Source organism: Strix aluco, chromosome 4, assembly GCF_031877795.1.
Source record: "Strix aluco isolate bStrAlu1 chromosome 4, bStrAlu1.hap1, whole genome shotgun sequence".
Taxonomy (NCBI): domain Eukaryota; kingdom Metazoa; phylum Chordata; class Aves; order Strigiformes; family Strigidae; genus Strix; species Strix aluco.
Window position 1 is genome coordinate 20,489,202 of NC_133934.1, and position 21,513 is coordinate 20,510,714.

Here is a 21,513-nt window from a genome sequence, read left to right on the forward strand (position 1 = left end):
GCAATCGCATCCCATTATGGTATGTTAGACATGTCTTTGATTGCACAAGACTATAATTAGTTACAGAGAATTGTGCTGTTTCTGAAGAAAGAAGAGGAAACAAAAAGAATTATTATTCCCTGCGTTAGTGACTATCAGGATCAGTGGATAGTGCTCAAGTATTGGTTTAAATAAAATGTATTCACTGTTGATAGATTTATATTTATTTTGGCAATTTCAGAGTCAATGCCAATGATTCAGTAAAATTTAACAAAGCTTAAGAGACGCCACAGCAAAGACCTGAAAGTCTAGGGATTGATTTTAGGCCTTAGTTCCTATCCACTCTGCATGTAAGAAACCCGCCTGAGTATCTTAAGTATCTTTTGAACATTGTTTTGAAAATTAGGATCTCTTGGTTTTGTGGTAAGAAAGAAAGAAAGGAAGGAAACAACTGAGTTTAGTAAGAACTAAAATCGTAGTAATAGGTGCATTACATACCTGCTAACACTAGATGGAGTGTAAGGAAAGAGTGAAGGGGAAAGCCAGGGAACAGCTAAACCTTGGAGGTCCGAGATACCTCAGGCACAAAAACTGAATTTAAGTAAGCTGAGCACGGCTTCTTCCACATTTTCAAAAGCCCAAACCGATCATGAATTGACAAGGACCCATTTTCCCACCTTGTCCAATCCCTCTGGCAGTGTGGATCTTTGCAGTGTGGATATTTTAACATGCATGATGCACCACAATTAGTCTTGTTAACTACATTTTATTCATATATTGAAAGAGTACATACATGTGTCCAGTATAGATTGCATCAGCTCCTCTTTACTAAAAAAAGCTCAATGTATATACAGGCTTAAAATGCTCCCACTGTAGCTAGCACACTGTATTAAATCTATGCTTATATAAACTACTGTTCTTTACATAGTTGTATGTATTTTAGAATACATTAAAAATTACCAGGTGGCATGTTCTGTTATCCTTTCTCACTGTCCTGATGGTCTAACAGTTGCAATAAATTATGGATATGCATAGTTTATTTACTATTCAAAACAATTGCTATTAGAGAATATAGGCCATGTAGACAAAAATCACTGTTGCATTTGGAAAGGCAGAAAGCATTTTTGATGCTTAGAGATTTCTGTTGTTATGGCTGCATCCTGCAGCTTTTCCTTGGGAGCAGGAAGAACAGAACAAGGCTCTTTTTGAGACCCTGCCTTTGTTTAATCCTGTGAAATGTACCATAACCTTTTCTTCATCACCTGGTGCTTTTTGCCCTCCCTCTTAGCTGCTTTGACCTCCTGTGCACTAAATCAGCAGAACAGGCAGGCTGGCATCTGACTCCAGGGTCCTCCTGAAGCCGGGAGGGATGCTGAGCTGGGCTTTCTGACCAACCAACACAGCTACTCAGCAGAAGCAGCAGCCTGCCCGCATAATTCATTTCCCTCATTTTCTTCTGGTCCCATGTGAATGAGCTAGACTCCTGTGGATCACTTTATCCTCTTTATTAAGCCTGTCTCTGCAGAGACCATTTTAATTTAATTCAACTTGATAGCCAAGTCTCAAAATCCCATTGGCTCTCAAAACAGTACAATCTCCTGGTATTCAATACACAAGCCCTTTTCCACCGTCCTCTTGCTTCCCTTCAAGTAAAAAATGCCAAGATCCAATTTGTCTAAACTAGCTTTTAGTTCTGACTGATGCCTCTTGCTGAGTGAACGGTACTGTGAGCCCTAAAAGAAAGTGCTGGTGCACTGAGAAATGCCCCTCCTCATCAGAATATCTAACTCTTTTTAAACATCCATGCTCGACAGAAAAGCAATAAAAAATGCCTTCTCACAACACAGGTTAAAGAAACTACTTGACAGCCGTACCTGCTTTAAAAAGTAAACTGGGAACATTGTAAGAAATTGCATTCACTGGCAGACATATGAATCCTCTCTTTGTTTTGTCAGATTTGTTAGCTTAATCCTAGGAGAGGTATTGCTAAAACCTACTACAGAAGGTTGGTTTGCATCTACTGGTCTGATTGAACCACTGGGACTGCCTCCGCATTGTGATTCAGAGGGCAGTGCTCAATACTTCAGATGGCTGGATGGGCTAAGTTGCCGGTGTAATTAAAAATAAAACCAGGATGAGCACCTCTGTAGGAAAAAAACCTAACACGTAATTTTAAAACAGAATGAGTTATGTCTCTGAGATGCCAGTAATAATTTTATTTTATATATATATATATATATATATATATTAAAAAGTTGGGGAAGGCTGTGATATGCCAGGTCACTGGTAGGTTATGACTCCTCGTGGGACTCCTTGTGCATAATCCTCTTCTGCAGCACTGTTCACATCTTGGATGTCAGAAAGCCTATGAGAACATCTCTATTTGTGATACTAGGCCATGTTTCTCATGTCCAGGGTGCATATGTGAAGCTCACTCAGCACAGAGATCGTTAGATAGCCCTGAGTATGAAGGAATAAAAGACAGTTTCCTTTGCTCTGCATGCTTTATGCAAAGCCGTTCTATTATCCAAGGCAGCAGTGCCGCAGGAAGACAAGATAAAACAACATAGTATGCTAAGTGGTATGAAAACTTACAGAAACATATGGTGTAAGTGAACAAACAAGGGCTCTGCTCTGATATATAATTTGGTTGTGTAAGGATGGTGGAGAGCCTTTCTAGAAAAACGGTCCCTTGCTGTTATCCTGACAGAGGCTCTTGAGTGCCAGGACTGCCCTATTTAGGGTGACTGAACACCTTAGTCTGTAGCCACCCAAAACACCAATATGTGGCATGGAATGTTCACATCCTCCTGTTTAGCTTTCAATGAACTCAACCAATGAACAACCTGGCAAAAGCCTGGAGCCACCAAGAGGAAATCCTTGGAGGCAGGGTTAGCTCTAGCCTGAAACAGCTCTGGCTGCCTTGGTTTCAAGAGACTTGGTAATACCAGTCATATTTAGACCTCAGCCAGAAAGAGGATTCCCCAAATACAGCCTGTGATGATCCAAGCCTGAATTTATTGTGAGCTGTGCTGGGGAGAGAGCAGTGTAGAATAAATCATCTCAATGTGTACAGACAAGCTACAGCACGCAGTACGTGAATGTAGATGTGTGTTTCAGGCTAAGCTTAAGCTGTGCCTCTAGAATGAGAGATCACAACAGATGTACTTGTTAAAAAACCCCAGAATCTACTGGGATCATCAGGAAAAGTATGAACTAGGGCAAAATGGGTTGGATTTCTGAAATACCTATTAAAACAGAAAGGGGACAGAATTTGTAGTTGATTAATTCATGGCACCATGCAGACCTCTGTTATTTTCTGTCTATGTTAACTTGCTAAGATCTCACAGTCCAGAAGTGATGTACTCTTCCTGGCTACCCAGTTACTGTGGGCTGGGCTACTTGTTATGCACAATTTGTTGCTGAAATAGTGAATAATGACAGAAAAATGGCAATAGATTTTGACTTTCCCTTTCATCTACAATGAATTAAAATGATGCATCGGACTTACTATAGACCACAGATTTTGCAGACAGACCTCAAGAAACCAAAATAAAGTGTATTCTGGAACATCACTGTTTGCTTTTACAATCCATCAGCAACCATAAAGAACTGGTTCTAGTCTTAAAATCATTACGAACGTGTTAGTTTAAGAGTCAAGATAATTTCTATGCTTTGTATGGCTTACTCTTCACTTTCTTCACAAGACATTCAATTCAAGGTAGTTTTCTGGTTAAAATTTAGATCATTCTCTTAGATGTCAACAACAATCTTAATGCACTACACTCTCCGCTGAATGACTGCAGATTGGAAAGTGTCTTTGAAAAAGGATAAAACGGACATGTCACGCAGTAACCAAGTAAATGCAATCCCTGATTAATATGCAAGTTTGAAAAGTTCAGAAAATGTCATCATACTCCATAGGCGCACCCTGTTTTTGGAAAGGTCTCTTTTTGTTTTGTTTGTGTATAAATGTCATTTGACATGAATTTCACTCCAGCAGCTTTTCATAAACTCAAGTCAATGATGATATGTTCAAATATTTGAGTGTTACCTTTAAAACTAGAGGCAAAGAAAAAATCTCTTCGATCTGTTGACACAGCTGTGAAAGATCGTGGTGCCTGCACATAGATTTCTTTAAACAATCTGAAGATCTTCTTTTCACCATCCCACTGGTAAATCTGGGAGAAGGTATAGTCACTTCCCAAGGCTAGGTAGTAATTGTTCTTGAAGGAGAAAGGTTGCAGCGTCATGGCTCCTCTGGATGGAAGAGCCTGTATCTCCACAAACTGTTTGCTATTCCATTTCATAACTCTGGAGTCACCAATGAATCTCGTGAGAGTGATGTACAGGTTATCTTGCATCCTGAAACTCTTCACAGCCAAGACATCTTCCATGTTGGGGATTTCACTGTGTGGGACGAACTTTTTGGAAACTTTGTTCCACTGGAGTATAATGGGAACCTGGGAACGGCTAGAGAGGATTAAATGCGATTTCCCATCTATATCAAGAAACTCAGCATCAGTGTCCCTGAACCACTCGTGAAGGGACTGGTATGAGTAAAATCCTTTGTTATTCCACTTGTACACTGTTGACAAACCTGCTTTAGAGCTATCTGCTATGACAAAAAACATTTCGCTGTCTATCTCAAAAAGCTCTATATCATTTGGCTTGGAAATGCGAGATACTTCAATATCCTGGAACTTGACAAACTTTGTCCAGCTTTCGTCATACTTGTAAATGTGTGAGCCACCAAAGAGCTGTGCCACCACCACAAAGACTTGGTCACCAACAAGAATGGCTTTACATCCCACTATGGACTGACCTATTGCCCAAAGAAAAAAAAAAGCATATATATTAGCACAGTGCAAAGCACCCTATAAATCACAGAAAGATTACCAAATCACCCCTCCCCTTTTTTAAATCTGCATAATTCTGTCTTCTGCTACATGCTGTCAGAGCTGCTTTTCATGCTTTTTTTCTCCCCAGTAGCTGGAAAGATGACTTCAAATGCTGGAAATGTCACACCCTCAAGGTGTGCAAGTACGATGCACCCTAAAATGGTCACTCCTTTTTATCCAGAATACTTATTCTTTCTCTGTTTGTTCAAACACATGGCCCTTAATATCCCAAACAATTATTTAAGCCAAATTTTATTATTCAAAAATAACAAGACTTGTTATCTCATGACTCAGCAGGAATCTGAAATTCTCTTATTCTTGGAATGTCTATCTTTCCAGCTTATCCAGGAAAATGAAATATAGTCTATTCTTCTTGCTCCAAGAGGGCCAGAGTCAGCTTTTTGCTACTGTAAATAGAAATATTGATGCATCTTGTGGATATATCACCTGACAGTGGGATGAAAAAGATAAATCTAACTCTGTTGTTTCTGTTAAGTATTCCTGAAGTTATGTTAAACTAGAAATATTTAGGAATATTGCAGTTTCCAGATTAGATCAGATCGGGTTATGGTCTGTTTTGAGAATGTCAAGTCGCTATACAAGAACCACATCAAAAAAGTAACAACCAGACTATTTACAAAAGGCTTTGTTGGAAGACGAGAGGAATTCCTCTCTGAAGCGCACAGTTTAAGTAGAACTGTAAATGCACAGATTCTCCTAAGCATGCTTGGTCACAGTCACTACAGGACACTCACCCTGGCACCTCTGCTGGTCCCATAGCTGTTTTACAGCCGGCCTGGGATGATCTACCACCCTCCCAGTGTAGGAGGGGTGGGATTCATCACAAGTGCCATAAGGTATCTGCAGCATAGACATGAATGCTTGAGCAGATCATCCAGGCTCTTTCTGGTCTAACTTAGTCAAAAAACACTCTAGAACAGATTTCACCTGGCCTCTATATGTCTCCTTTTGCAGGGGACAGCAACACCTATTCTCTGCATGTTGACTGTAAAGGCAATCTTGACAACTAGCTCAGGTCCGTAAGCCCGTGTTGTAAAGGGCTAAATTCAGATATCTGAATGCCAAGCATACAGTTAGTAATGAAACTCCCCGTGGAGCACATAGCTGGCTCCTGAGCTCTGCAAAACACTCTTTAGGCTCCATAAGAGGCTCTTTATGTGCAAAAGACTCTTCTTCGCCTACATTTCAGAGTCCAGAGCTCAAGCTCAGGCCTTCCAGGAATACAGGATGGTTGTTCGAGAAATGAATCTGGGCACGTATGCTGGGTATGGAGTTAGGACACAAGTCCCCAGCAGAAGTGTTTCCTAATCATGTCATTCACAGGAAGGTGAAATACATCCAGAAGACAGCTGTCTTTGGAAATGACCCAAAGTCTCAACTTCATTTCCAGAGCTTTTCTAGAGCACTGTTAGCTCTCTTTGGGCCATCGACTTCTCAATTTACATCCACTGGTATATATTTCCCCCTAATCTACCAAGACACCATCAATGAAACCTAAAAAGCAAAATTTTTCATTTCCAAAATTTCCTGATGGAGGGGTAGCATCTTGGAAACTCTCATTGAGGAGGTAGGTGCTTGCTGCCTTTGTAGACTTCAGCACCAGATGAGGACTCGGCATACTCTTTGTTTCCCAAAATGCAAGGTAAAAAATAATCTATCACACATAAGGAACAGGAGGGAAGGATGCTCCATGGATAAATTTAGCTTCTGAGTCTTCAGAACCAGTAGCTTGAAGTAGCTGGGAAATCGGGCAGCATGTAACAGCTCTAAAGACTCTGTCCCTGCTGTCATGTTGTGACTGAGCACCATGAGTGCCAGTTAGGGACAGAACAGTTGTTAGCATTAGAAATCACCTGGCATCCACATGGGCTTTTTGTTTGATGAGTAATCTGGCCAGGATACTAATTCAGCATGTTTGTAAATGGAAAGTAAACACAAAAGCTTTACAGCACTTCTCTTTAGGTAACAACCATAGTTTAATTATTTCTATGTCATCTTCAGCTGTGAAACGCGCTTTCCTGGCTAGCCTACCCTGGAAGCATCCTTCAGACTTATTTCCTTCTACATGTAGTAGAGTATTTTTATATTCTATTTTGCAGGCACTTTGGCAAGAGTGAGGACTCCTTCAGCTTTAACTTGCAGTATAATTCAGGCAGTGAGTGCTAAGCTGGGCCACGGCATGACATTCACAGCAAGTGTTTGTGCCTTCAAAACAATTTACAAGATCAGACAAAAAAAAGCCTAGTCTGTGTGCTACAGTGGGGTGAAATGTGCATGTATTAATAAGATGCACTGCTCCATGAAGTCACTCATTCCAAATATTACACACTTTGATCTGCCAAATTCAACAGAGATTCGGGACAAAAACTATCAACTGGTCCCATTTACGAATCTCGTCCTTATGAAACACCAACAGTTCATCAATGACTGGAATCCCAGTGTTCATATACCTGTGATATTGTCATAACTCCTGAAATTCATTTCAATGTGATCCCACTCCAGCACCATGCAGTTCTCCATGCTGGGCTGTGCAATGGCTACGAACACATCATTCTTTGAGTTGAATGTATCCACTGAAACTGACTGGTAGGGCAAAATCTGGTGAACAACAAAATCTAGAAACATACATTTACAACAGTTAGGATACATCCTTGCTGGAAACACATAGTAAGTGGTCACTGATTATAATGATTTACACTGAAAAATTAGTGAAATACTCTGGATTTTTTATAACACTAGCATGGAAGTGTCAGTGCTCATCTTAGGCATGCAGCAACAGGGGAAAGTGTCTCCTGCTTTTAGGCATCATAAACTGTCCTCTGGAAATACAGTTGCCAAGGAGATTGAATAGGTGAATAGTGGCAGAACTTAGATTTTCCAGCTAGGCTGGCTGGTATCAATGAAATCACGATATTGAGAGAGAAGTCTCTTTCCCCACAGCTGGAAGTTGCTTTCCCGTCAAGTGAAATGGCCTTGCTAGAATCACTTTCAAGCTGAGAGATAGCAACTTCCAGCTGAAGTCCAATAACTTCTTAAGTCATGCAAATTTAATCACTAGCAATTTGTGTTATGCTAAACCAGGCAGAAAGTTAAATGATATCTGAAGTTTGCCTGGGGATAACCCCATTTTGGCTAGACCATAGACAAAATGGTGTAATCAAATACTCAGTTAACATAACATTTTATGGGGCATTGTAAAGTAGTTTAGGCATAAAATACAACCAACCTGCAAATTACTATCCGGTGGAAAACTTATTCTAGACGCTAAGACTGAGGAGTTGGAGCAACCTGTAAAGCCTAGGAGCATAACTCCAAAATTCAAGATTTATTCTCAAAATCTAAGTGCCTTTGTAGATTTAACTCTAAAATTCGCCCTGGGCTAAGTCAGCAGTCAGCACAGAGCCAATGTGGGACAAAGTGAGGAGACTTGGGTCTGAATTTGATCTTTGGCCTACAGCTGGGCAAGATGATTATTATCAGGAAAAGAAACCAGTATAGCAGAGCTGACAAAGAAAAGCCAGCACTTGGGTCTAGAACGTGGCAGAAGGCCTGTGCTGAAGTGATATATGGATATAGATAGATAGAAAAGGAAATGCATCTTCTGCTACGATGGTGTTTCTCTGTAGAACCACACACCGCTCTGTTTCAAGCTCCATTTGCCACATGCCTTCACCATGCACTCCTACGGTGGAAGGACTGAGCATCCAGGGGTTTTGGTGAAATGGTAATTAAGTCCTCACTCAAGTCCCTCATTTGGGTGCATTATAAAATAATTGTTTTTGAACGAAGAACTCTCTGTCTCCGCATGCTTGAAAGCCTTGCCCTTGAGGAGTTACACTTCTGGAGAATAAAGATAGATGACTATCATTAAACAAACAGAGCAGATTCGACAGTTGTGACAGAAATTACAGTCTCCATTCTTTGAGGGACTATTATAAATAGAGTTTGGGCTTGATTCATAAATGCTGGTAGGAAAACAAGAAAGTTATCTTCATTCTCACTGGGAAAATAAAAGGACTGGAGAAAACTGACACCAAAGTATGCAGAAAGTAAAAATAAGAGATAAATCACGAAAGGTAGCTAAGGATGGAACAATAGCAGATACAGTCATAGAAAATCAAAATATTTTTAAAATCTTGAGAAAAAACAAAAAAACCCTAATGCTGAAAAAGACATATTTTGAAAACTGAACAGTTGTGAAACATTTTGAGGGAATCTGTGAGTTAAAACAAACCAGTCTGTGTGTTAAAACCCACTGCTCATTCAGAAATGATTCAGTGTTAACACAGCTATTTTTACTTGTACCTGTCATTGGGCTCTTTATGTCACTGGATGAGTAAAAATGGGTAACAAAATCAGTTGTAATCAGTAAAAACAGTAAACGTTGTTTTTAGCACCAGCTGGAAATACCAGACTCTAATGTGGAACAGGGTTACACAGTAAAGAGATGCCGCCACGTCAGACTTGCCAAAAATTTAGGTCCTGGGGACTCGATTTAGTTTTACAGGCAGGTCCACATGCCTTGCTTTAATGCTAGAAAGAGCTCATACAGTAAATGCAGGGTTGAGGGGGTGTGTGTTTCCCAACATTTTTCTCTTTTAAGCTGGATCAGCCAGCACCGGAGAGGGAGGAGGACACGGCCTCACCTCCCCCCTGTGCCACTGGCTGCACAGGCTGTTGCTCTCTCCCTCTCACCCCAATGGACAGTTTTACTCTCCCTGTCTCAAGACACGTGGTTGTAACGCTGCTTTCTGCTGGCTGGGGTGGTCCCCCTGACCTCCAGCTGCGACTCCACCTCTGCTCCCTCTGCTGCAGAACTGGCATAAGCCATCATGGATGAGGGACCCAACACTTCTGCTGTTGGGCTGATTTCCCTTGCGGCAGCCCCTGCTCTGGCTGATCCCAGCACACAGCTGATCCCAGCCGATGCTTGCAGAGCAGAGGGGGAGTGCATGGGGAATGCTGGAGCACACTAATGAGAAAGGGACTGATGATCTATTTGGGCAGCAGCTCCTAAATTGCATCCTACAACTTGATCCCCCTTTCCTCATGTCCCTTCTTCCCTGCAGTGGAGACTTCTACTCCAGGTGAGGCTACCCAGGACCTGGGGGTGTTATCAGGGAGCATTAGCCATCCCTTCCCATCTCCCACCACGGCGGCACAGGTGATGTCCAGCACAGGAGCAAGTAAGGAGCAGGTAACTCTTGTTTGCAAACTACCTTCCTTCCAGACAGCCGGGAAAGAGCGGACCACCTCCAGAACAGTCCCAGCTAGGTAAAGAAAGGGGAAACCAAGCTTTCAAAGCTTGGTGAGATGATCCTTGCCTGCAGGTCTGGGCAAAGCAGGTTCCAGGCATGCACACAGCCTGTTTCCAGTTAACTGTGGGAGCACGAGGCACATTTTCCAGTCTCCTGAAAGTAAGTTAACATGTGCTGTGCTTACAGCCACAGCACGCCCCCCTCACACACTGTTGTGGGAGAAAGACAAGAAAGGAAGTGAAATAGCCGTGAGAAATGGAAAAGGGAGATGCTATCACAAAAAGAGTTAAAAGTGCAGACCATCGACACTGAATTGCTTTCTCTGTGAAGAAGCAATAGGATCATTTGTTTTTTCGAGGTTTTTTTTAAAAATTTGGCAGCATGTCTTTCCATCTCTCCTCCTGTTACCATTGTAGCAGTTCAGTGGATGCATTGAACTGATGGAGCTGCCAAGATGCATGTTTTATCAAGCAAACTGCTTTGTTACCACACCCTACATCCAGTCGTGCTTGACAAAGAGTACCAGAGACCAGAAATGATGGAAAGTCTGATCACGTCTGGCAAAGGAGAGAAATATGATACTAAAGACTTACACGAATGAAAGAGGTTTGCAGAGCACTGCCCATCACCAAGTGGGAAAGGAAAATATATCTACAAGGTATGTTGCTTTACTTCAGAATACGGTACAAGCCTGAGCCTGTGACTAATCAGTCCTCAAGGAATGAACATGGGCATATTCATATATGCTCCCTTTGGATCTGGGGGAGGCAATGGTAGAGAAGGAAAAAGCAGCTGTGGCCTGACACCGCAGACCACCAAGGCCACCAGAGGGTTACAGCTCGAGCAAGGCAGCTGGCAGTTCAGTGCAGAGCACAAGATGCTGTCTCAAGGGTGACACATTCCTGAAGATTTGCATTTCTACTCTACTTATCTCCGGTTTGTCTCTTATGCATCATGTCTGCATACAGTCTGTCCCTCTCGGACACTTTGTAAGGATGCCAGAACTCCACGCCTTCTGCACCCTCCACCCTCACTACGCACTGGAGCTCTGGGAAGCCTGCTGCTGCCTACCCCCAGGCCAGGGAGTTAGGCACACAGCCTTCCCTCACAACAGCCAGGGGATGACTGGTTTGAAAACATCCTTTACTATCTGAAGAGTGTATTAAAGCTATATACTGTGCTGTGAGAGCACTTCTCTGATGGCATTTGAACAAATATTCAGCTGGGCAATCCTTGCACCACGTAACACCTTAGCTCCCCAGCAAAATCTCCAGCATGTGAAATTAGATTTATGCTTGGAGCAGACAAAGGGACTAACATTAAGGGTGAATATTGCCTGTAGCAACTTTATAGTTAGCTTTCTAGATACAAAGAGATGACAGAGGGCAGGTAGGTCAGTGTAGGTCTGAGGACCAGGTAGATAAGGCTTGTTCTCACACACTGTTAGTGCTGTGCAATTGCTTAAACCAGATTGAGATGAAATGAAGCCTGCTTTTACTTTGTACTTTTGCATGTCAGTGGATTTCAGACACAGGAACATAACTTTGTCCCATTCTAAGCTACATTGCCTTCCTTTGGTTTGGCATCCTTTTATGTAGCTGATTACTGCATTTTACCTCTGCTGCTCTTCTGAAATATTTTTGAATTCTGAGTTGATTCTCTTTTCATTTACATATTGCCCTTGGATTACCTTTCATACCTTGTCCTGAAGCTTCATTTTACATTACTAAGAATCAACTTCTCTATTGTCTTTTAATAATGACTGACTTGATGACAGATGAAAACTTGAACGCCTCTGATATTACTGTATAGAAAAGTCAGAGTGCTGACATCATAGACATGGAAGATGAAAAACAATACTCGTAGCTGATATTCTCAGTTATATGATGTGACTACATTTAAAGATAGGTAACTGCAGCTGTTCAGTCATAAAATATAAGCATAACCACATGCAAGTTTCTCTTCACTTCCTTCAGAATGCATTACATTACCTAAAATAAAAATCAAGATCCTAAACAAGACAGTAGACAGAATATTATTGGACATTTCTCTCCAACTTAATGGAGTTCCATGAAGAACTGCTGGCAGTATTGCCGTCACATTTGATGCTATTAAATCGTGGCCTATTGAATAAAGATAACAGATATAGCCACATTATTTGAACTTCTTTTCATTGCTTTCTGTGAAATACAGAGATTTTGGGAAGCTCATCTGCTATAACTATATGGCCTTATTCCAGATAATAGAAAGCATTCTGTGATGAAAATTAAGTCACAAAGTGAGTCATAATCAAGTCTTTTGGAATATGAATAGTCAGAGCTCTTCTCCCATTATCACTTAATCCAAATAAAAACTCGGTACTTACTTTGGCTTCAAAATGTAATTTTCCCATTTTATGCTTGTTCTAGTACTCGGAAGTGCTTTGTATGTAACCCTTTCCTCCCCCCAGGTCATGCTCACAGAAGTGAAGGGGTATAGTCTAAACTTCCGATAGTTAACCATTTGTAGTGTGCTTAGAAATATACGTTCTGAATACCTGTAGTGGTGCATTCATAATCAAAACTTGTCACATCATTTAACTTCTTATCCTGATATTCTGCTGGACCAATACACAGGACATCAGAAACAGTGGAATTTGTCATCTTTAACCACAAAAACAACCACTTGGCTTTGCAGTCACACTCAAATTTATTTCCCCTTAAATCTCTAAAAAAACACACAGAAATAAACATATTTGAAAAAGTTGATAGCAATATGAATACTACAGAATGGTTATCACCTTGACATGCTGAATTTAAAAATATCTGAGTAGCCTTGAATGTTTCTGAACTGAGAACAGGGAAGTTTCTTAAGTTTTATTTGGACTCTCTTACTACGGACTCTCCTTCACTGAGTGTTGTCCTTGCAAAAACTGTTTCACTCTAGGAAATATGCTCACATATAATCGTAGTAATAGAGCACTGTGATTCATGTGTAGTCACTCATGTTTATAAGTTTTCATAGGATTAGGACTGTAACATAATAAATCCTGACAGTCTGGTTGTCTGCTGCAACCCTCCTTCCCACCATCTACCGCTGACACAGATAAATCCCATTTCTTCACTAAACTATCCCAGTACCGCTGGTTGAGAGAGTGGCCTTGCTGGTACCATTTAGTGTTACACTAAAATACAGATGTAAGGCTTGTATTTTTAGAGTCACTGCTGATGTGGAGTCAATTTAACCTCCCTGTACTAACGTATGTGCAATTTCAACACTGTACCTGTTCTTCGATCCTTTGGCAATTTTTGTGGCTTACAATTATACTTTGCTGTTCGAGAGAGCCAGGCCAAAACCAGAGGAAGCTGACTAGCAGCTCAGTTACACAGGATAACACTGACAGTAAGTCAGCAATGTGCTACAACTGCACAAAACCAAGAAAAAAAACATTTTTTTTAAAATTAATGCCTTTTACTAAAATAATCTCAGGGAATACATGCAACAATAACAGGAAAAAATGTTCAGAGAAATTGTAGTTTTAAAATTCAGTCTCCCTTTCCCTAAAAAACAATTCATATGAAACACCAGAAAGAAGAACAATAATGCAAGCTACATACAGCATCATGAGAAGCAACAGTGATTTGAGAAACAGCAGTTATTTTAGAGGGGTCTACCAAGTAAACAACTGTAAAATGAGAAAAGCTAGAACAACAAAATGCACATTTCTTTTCTGTGCAGGTATCAGATACAGCACCACACAAACCCAGGACGTAAAACTCAGAATAACAGAGTGACAGAATCAGGTAGTCAGTAGAAAGATTCTGATTACTTACAGTTCAATTAAAGAATCTAAATCACTGAAGACATCCCTTGGCAGAGCTTTGAGATGGTTATTGGCCAAAGAACTAGAAAAGAAGGTTAGAGCTTAGTATCACTGCTGTCTCTTGTCTGGCTGACTCTTACTGAGTCTGAGCTCACTTACAGGTTGTTAATTATCTGGTACTGCCCAGCCACTGGCATTGTTAAGAGTTACAAAGAACAGGCCCATTTTAATTACTCTCATTCAAGAATGGAGATTGCTTGAAGCTCACATAAAAGTAAAATAAATAAAGCTTTTTTATTGCCCAGGTGCAAATGTAACACACAGAGCAATCACTGAGCATGCTGAAAAGAAACAGGAATGTCAATCACGAGTATGTGGGGTGACAGTGGTACTGGTGCAGCATCTGCAGGTAACGGATGCACCCAGCACGAGCTGCAAGTGTGTGCAGGCAGGCGAGCATGCCACAGTTCTGCCCGCAGGAATTTTTTTAAGGCCAGTTTTTAATTTGTGGAAGGCATGTTGTTGACAGCAGGAGAAAGCTGACACGCGATGGGGAAGGGAGGAAAACCAGTGGTTCCCCAGAAGAGTTTTGTTCAAATACAAATTATTCTACCAAGTATTAAATAACTTACAGGTGAGTCAGGTCTCGAAGGCCACGAAATGCATTTCTTGAAATTGTTTCAATTTTGTTTCCTTCAATGAATCTAGGCAAAAAAATAATTATTTTAAAATACTTTAATTAGCAGTATTATTAGCACCACCAGTGCTTTAACCTATGGTCTCCAAATTCAGCAGGTTCCTGGGCCGCCCCTTCAGACTTAAAGGCAGGGAAGTCTTGGTGGATCTGCTCACATTCCCTTTTCCCCTTTCCTCGCGTGGACCACAAGAAATGCTGCAGGTACTGGGCAGCACAAGGGAGAGCGTGTGACACAAATATCCAGCAGAAGAGGAACAAAATAAACAAAGCAAAAAACATTAGTTCTCTGTTGGTTAATCCTCTTGGGGTGTGTTATGCGAGGTAAGAGACTTGTGTAGGAGAGGCATCCGAGATGGACTTTGGAAGCTAAAGTCCTACCTTCCTCTCACAAATAGCCTGCATTTTAAAACCACAGGGCAGCAGAGCAGTGCCGGGGCTGCCCAGGCTGCAGACGGATGCTCTGATGGGGAGCTCCCGTGGCTGCACACACAGTGACATCTCTGCACCCACAGAGCTGTGATGTGAACTGCTGCCATAGACATCTGAAGTCTGCATAAATGGCAAGACTGCTGCCTTGTTTTCCTTCTTGCTGCTGCAGTTCAGTTCCCTCCAGCCAGGATGCCACCCCTGCAGGGTGCCCGGCTGCACACAAGTCACGGCCCCATGCACTGGGGAAATAATGACAGGCACATATCGATTCCAGGAGTATGCTGCTCCTCCTGACTGCATGTCAGCATTTAAAGAGCGGATATTTGAGCATCTTGACCCCTGAGTACTTGAGGATGCATCCCTAAATACACCAAAAGCCCTGCAAAGCGACTGCAGCCAGGTGGCCATCAAGATATTGCATGGTACAGCTGTACCTGGAAGAAGAAAACTGCATGCTGACTTATTAAAGGTTTAATGAGATAAAAGCATCTTCCCTCCTCCTACACATCCTTGTTTGCTTTCCAGGGAAATAAGAGGAAAAATGCTATGAGCCAAGATCTCTTCTTGAGAGAGTCAAGATGGGGATGCAGGAGATGACAAGTGCTCTTGGTTCTGCAGTTTAGGCATAGCCAAAATCCATGAAGTAACCATGACCCTGACTGCATGCAAAGGGTGCAGATGAGAAACCGTTGTGTCTGCATGAGGGATGTCAGAAGAGGGTCAGCTGTATTCTGTTACAAGGCTGCCAGGGGACACAAATTCAATCTGCAGAACAAAGAGCCAAATGGCCTCCTGACACCCTCACCAGCACCTGGCATCGCCACAAAGCGCCAGTTCACCGGCCTGTGCAAATAAACACGGCTGCACTGAACACGCTGCAGCGAGATGATGGACATTTGAGCTGGAACTCAGTTATTTGCCAGATTCCTGAGTCACCAAACCTGGCCTCAAAGGGATGCTACCCTGAGAACACCATTCTGATCACCAGAAAAGCCCCCATCTTCATCAGACCTGTCTTATCCAGACTCTGTACATGTTAGTTTGAGGGTGCATTGAATGCCACTATCACTGCTGCAAGTGCAGCAGGACACAGCTGGAGATATATATACATATACACAAACACGCATATATATATATACATATATAGGTATCTGCTGTGGGTGCTCCCCAACTGCTCTTCATCTGCAGACTTTGCTTTGTACACAAAGAAACTTGTCATTCTTGTTTGTTAGAGTGGCTTTCTTATTCTTCGTAAGGTTGGATCACTGGCAACTAAGAGACAAGAGCTGCTGAAGCTGTAGTGGTGTTGCTGGCTGCATGGCCAAACACAAGCCCAGAGAAAGGCCACTCACACCCAGTTCCCAAACGGCGGAGGTGTGATTTGCTGAGAAGAGGAAGAGCTCTGTGGACTTGGCAGGGAGGGCAACCACAACCATTAACCGAGTCCACTTGTTCAACTGCTACTAAAGGAAATTGAAACTAAGGCTTTGCCAGTCCTCACTCTGCTCCCTGGCTTGTAGCTGGCAACCAAGGACTGAGATTTTCCCTTTGACCAGCTGAGGAGGGGCAGGATTTTTTTCTTTCAGATGGAGGGTCTGGCTGGAGTTACCAACGCAACCGCTACAACTGCATATGCTGCTGGGACAAGCTCCAGGTTAGACTCATCAGCACTTGAAAGCAAGACATTAATGAAACAACATATAAATGTTTTTCTTCCTTTTTGCAAACATTCTGCATATTGCTTTTTCTCCTGTAGACACATGGAAAAGAGAATGATTAGATAACTCGCTATTGCTGAAAAATCCAGATGTAGCTGAATTGTGTATTTCAGAATATACCATTTACCATTATCCCCTATTTCTTGGTCTGCAAATTCCATTGTTGGCTGCTCCGCACGTAGCAGGCTACTAGTCCTGAGTATACCCCACCTTAATACCTACTTGCCTGCAAGACTTAGCAAGAGTCAGTTTTGTGAGCATTGGTCTTCCTTTAGAAAAAGACAGAAACGTTTTCCACAGCTACTTTTCAGCACGGGAAGGTGGGTGGAAAGATGAATTTTTTTCAGATCATACTCAGAGTTTCAAACATACCAGCTCATGTCCGGTAACACAGAGAAATGGCAGTCCTTTGGAGTATGAAGTGAGGACAACCTGGTACCAGGGCTAACACTTTTTTTAAAAGAAAAAAAGGTGACCTAAAAAAAAAAAAGATCAGGAAATGAAGGTAATGTAAAAGTCAATGAAGAAGTGAACTAAGTAAAGAAAAGGAAAGTTAAATAAAAATAATAATTACAATAACTTATATGAAATATATTTATATATGCATATATTTATAATTATTTATAATATAAAGATAAATGCCACAGGCATTAAGTGGGATATTAGAACAAAGACAAAACTGGAGAGGAAGGTTTAGGGGAAGAGAAGCAGTCTGGTAATCAGGGTTGTTCTGGGCAGTACACGGATACTCCACACGTCCTCTTCAGGCTGCCAGCAGGCCAGGAGAGCATTGTTGAAATGGCACTGTTCTGGAAAGCCAGGACAAGCTCTTGCTCAGCAATGCTTTTTCAGTGTACTGTAATTGCACAGAGCCACCTTGCATTCACGGCATATTTTAAAAATCCATTGCAACCTCTGAAAAATGGTGAGCCATCAGAAAGGACATTTGCACAGGAGTGGAACATAAATCCTTCATCTCCCCTGCTCCTGGGAATCACAGTAAAGACTAAGGCTCCATGGCAGGAGTCTTGGCAACTGATCAAAACATCTTGATTTATAAAGGACAGGGGAAGACATAAAATACCAAACTTACAGGTATTCTAGATGGAAGAGACCAGCAAAGGCATCATCTCGTATAACAGTGAAGGAGTTGGAGTTCAGCAAGCTGAAAATGGAGAGCAGGCATTAGGAAAGCACATTAAAACTTGACACACTGGATTATGCCCGTTGTGTTTATTGCCCATGACCAAACTAATCTTACTGACTCGAGCCCATATTGCCCCACCAATGCAGCACACATAAAATACTGTGGAATGGTCTATAAAAAAAAAAAAAATCAAAGGCATAATGTGATGCTAGTTAACATCCACTATTCCCCAGGAAAAATGTTCACTGTGCCATTGACCTTGGTTAAATGCAACCTGGCCCTCAACTCTCTGGTCCCCTGAGCAGGACAAGCCATCCTTAGACTGTAGGTCTGCTGAGTGTGGAGCCCAGTTGCCAACCACCCCTCCAGCCACGCTGACAATTTTCAAGAGGCCATCTCAGCAGCACTCCCAAGCTCCCAGAAAGGGGGTAGCCCTTTTGTACAAGCACCAGCTCTCCTTTGTGTGTCTCGGTGGATCAGCAGTCACTTGTTCTGTGCTCCCAGGGGGATGCTCCAAGCCGGACCTGCAAATGGGCTACGGCCCGCAGTGTGGGTGGAGAGCACATGGTTCATGTGGCTGAACCACCAGAGACAGAGTTCTGCTATCCTTGCATAGCAAAACCCTGTGTCCACAGGCAGTGAGGAAGAACAACGGCACTGCCTGCTGCAAGCACAGCCTTGCCCTCCCGTGTGAACTTCAGGGACAAAATGTGTCAGAGCTGCTCCAGAGCAGTTGTCACCTGAGCCAGGACAAGGCGGTCAGGGAGAAGGATGCTACAGAAAGGCTTTGCAAGCAAAGTTCCTTCTTTGCTGTATCAAAGCACAACGATCTTCAGTGTTGAAGTTCAAAGGCACAGACAGCAATCTCCTTTTAAGAAAACAGCAAAACTTCTAATTTGGACCCAAACTCGAACACTACTCAAAAGAAATAATTTTGGAAAAATGTCAGAATTTTCTGCTACGAGTGAGTATTTCTGCACTAACCACTTTATTAGAGTAACTTATTAATCCTTTTTGTATGGTTGTAGGCATTTTACTAAAATGAATTTAGAAGACTAATGAACATGAAATGCAAACTTTCCCTGTGATGCTTAGTTATTATGCTAATACCAGACAAACACTCCTTAAATTATCCCAAAGAAATCTAACCAAGACGCAGACCGCCATTAGAAATAAATCCTTGCATTACTGCCTTACCATGGCTACTGCCACAGAAGACATGGTCCTGAGGTACCCAAGTGCTCAACTATGCATTTATCTCTTCTGTCATTTAATCATTCTTTTTTCTCGTGTTTGAAGGGCAACCTCACAAATTACACTAACCAACACAATTTGTCAGGGCTCAAGGTGGTGGCAGTGGTGATGACAAACCCCTTTCGCTTCCACGTCTGATCTGCTGCATAAAGTGACATGGGTAACTTTTGATTTTCTCAACAACTGACCTCTGCCCCACCACCCCACACATTTCAACATCTCCTCCTGGAAATCTACTACAACTAATGAAAAGGGATAACCTTCATCTGCTCTTCCTCCCTCTTCCCAGTACCACTATCCGAAACATGCCAGATTCCCCTCATGTCTAATTTTCCACCCGCAGTTTCTCTCAACCCACTCATGGATTCATCCCTTTCCCTCCCAGTTGTCATGAGACTGCTTGTTTGCCCCTGTTCACAGGTGGTAAAAGTCCCCCTGCTCTCTGCCCAGGGCTCTGTGCTGGCCCCCAAGTCCCACAAAAACTTGGGTGTGGGACCGGTGCCATGCTAAAGAAGGGGAAAGCCTCCACCCCTTGCTTTGCCCAGTTCTCCCCAGCATTTTCCATAGGGTGCTGCCACCCCTCAAATAGTGAAACAGGCCTTTGAGAACGAGGTAGGGGTGCCTGAGGAGATGAGGCTGGCCATCATGCTACCAGATGCCTTTAGGGACTACCTCTTGCTAACACCAATTTTAATGTCTAGCTCTGTGGCAAGCACTGAGCCTGGGTTTCTGGCATGCCTCGCACCTTTTTACAGAATTTTTCTTTGCAGTGTGTCTTTGCTTTAGGGACAACCCAGTCCTTACAGGGGGAGACGTGGAGGGTCTGCTTGGTATCAGGCGTTACAGGGCAGGCTGCATTGGGCAGGGCAGGGCACAGGCAGTGGCATCTCTGCAGGCTACCTGAGAAAGGGGTATCTGGGCTCCCCAGGGAAGTTGCACTGCACCCCGTATCTCTGTGCCTTCCCCACTACTGCCTCCCGGGACAGCTAAATTAAAGCAAGTTTGGGTAAGCTACCGGAGCTGCAGCCGCACACCTGACTGCAACACGGGCACGACCGACTGACATGTCTGAGGTCAGGAAGGAGGGAGGGCTGCAGAGTGCCGGGAGCTGGACTACTGCCCCTTGGGCCAGAGGACCGTCCCGCCTGTAGGTCCATCAGGTCAGAAGGCATCCGAGGGGCCACCCTCCAAGTCAGCCGCCGAAAGCCCAGGGTCATGCTGCAGACAACATCAGGGCTTCAGGCACAGAGGCTTTCCTCCCAGCTGTGGCCCGGCAGCCTCCACTCGCCCCTGTCGCACCCGCAACGTCCCAAAGCCAAGGCGAGATTGCCGGGCACAAAGTGAGCAGGAGCGTGAGCCACCGCATGACTCTGGGGGGAAAACTCAGCCCTAAACGTATTAAAGCTGAAATTAAAAAAAAAAAAAAAAAGAACTTAGGGCATCAGAAAACATTTTGTCCTCCTTCACTAAATAAATACCCGTTTTATGAAGTGGTACATGAGCGGAAAATGCATCCCTCTGTTATGAAACGGCAGCTACCTCAGCAGAGTTGCACAAACTGGGGATTTACCCGCTCCCTCCCTGTCTACAAGGGCACCCGTAACTCTCCTGAGGAGGAACGGGCGAAGTGCTGCTCGGCCCGTTGCCTCTTCCCCAGTGCCATACTTACAGCAGCTGCAGGGAGGGCAGGTGGGAAAACATCCTGTCCTTGACTTCCGAGAAGCTCCCGTTTACCAGGCTCCTGGAAAAATGGGAAGCCCCCCGTCAGGCGGGACCGCCCCGCACGCCCCCCCCCACCCCCGCGCCCCCCATCCCCGATCCCCCCGATCCCCGCACTCACAAGGAGCCCAGGCCGGCGGGCAGGCTGCGCGGCGGCCCCGCCGCCCCCACGCACAGCGCGGACTCCCGCCAGCAGCTGCAGGGGGGGGCGCAGCGCGGCGGCCTCCGCGGGGCGACGGGGGGCGGCGGGAGGAGGAGGACGAGGATGGCGGCGGCGGCGCAGACAGCCGGTACCCGCGCCGGGACCGCCATGCCGTGGCCGCCGCCCGCCCGCCTTCTCCCGCGCCCTGACATCAGCGCGGCGCCGCCTCCGCAGGCGCAGCGGCGGGGCCGGGCCGAGGGGGGGCGCGGGGGGGTCCCGCCGTCTCCTCCTCCGCTGCTACCGGTCGTGCGGGGCGATGCGGGGGCCACCTCCCGGGAGGCAGAGCGCGTCGGTGGCCCCCCGCTCCTACCCGCCTCCCCCGAGTTATCACTTCAGGACGACGATTTATGGGGGGGGGGGGGTGGGTGGTGGTGTCAAAATTTACT

At 43.9% G+C, this 21,513-nt stretch overlaps 1 protein-coding gene across 2 annotated transcripts; it reads right to left on the minus strand.

Moving 5' to 3' along the window:
• Nucleotides 1–725: 725 nt before the first annotated feature.
• On the minus strand, nucleotides 726–21,250 carry LGI2 (leucine rich repeat LGI family member 2). Of its 2 annotated transcripts, XM_074822270.1 has the most exons (8): nucleotides 21,047–21,250; nucleotides 20,876–20,947; nucleotides 17,899–17,970; nucleotides 14,594–14,665; nucleotides 13,972–14,043; nucleotides 12,696–12,865; nucleotides 7,352–7,516; nucleotides 726–4,804 (listed from the first exon to the last, which is right to left on the minus strand). In XM_074822270.1, the coding sequence occupies exons 1-8, from the start codon at nucleotides 21,235–21,237 to the stop codon at nucleotides 3,987–3,989; spliced, it is 1,632 nt and encodes a 543-aa protein (XP_074678371.1). In that variant the 5' UTR covers nucleotides 21,238–21,250; the 3' UTR covers nucleotides 726–3,986. The 2 variants fall into 2 exon arrangements, with proteins under 2 accessions (XP_074678371.1, XP_074678372.1); XM_074822271.1 differs by lacking the exon at nucleotides 20,876–20,947.
• Between the last annotated feature and the right edge of the window lie 263 nt (nucleotides 21,251–21,513).

Coding starts and splice junctions, on each gene's coding strand:
- LGI2 (XM_074822270.1), bottom strand. CDS start 21,237: ATGGCGGTCCCGGCGCGGGTACCGGCTGTCTGCGCCGCCGCCGCCATC. Junction 17,971..20,875: donor CTGCCCTCCCTGCAGCTGCT/GTAAGTATGGCA, acceptor CTCCATTTTCAG/CTTGCTGAACTCCAACTCCT. Junction 7,517..12,695: donor TTATGAATGCACCACTACAG/GTATTCAGAACG, acceptor GTATGTTTCTAG/ATTTTGTTGTTCACCAGATT.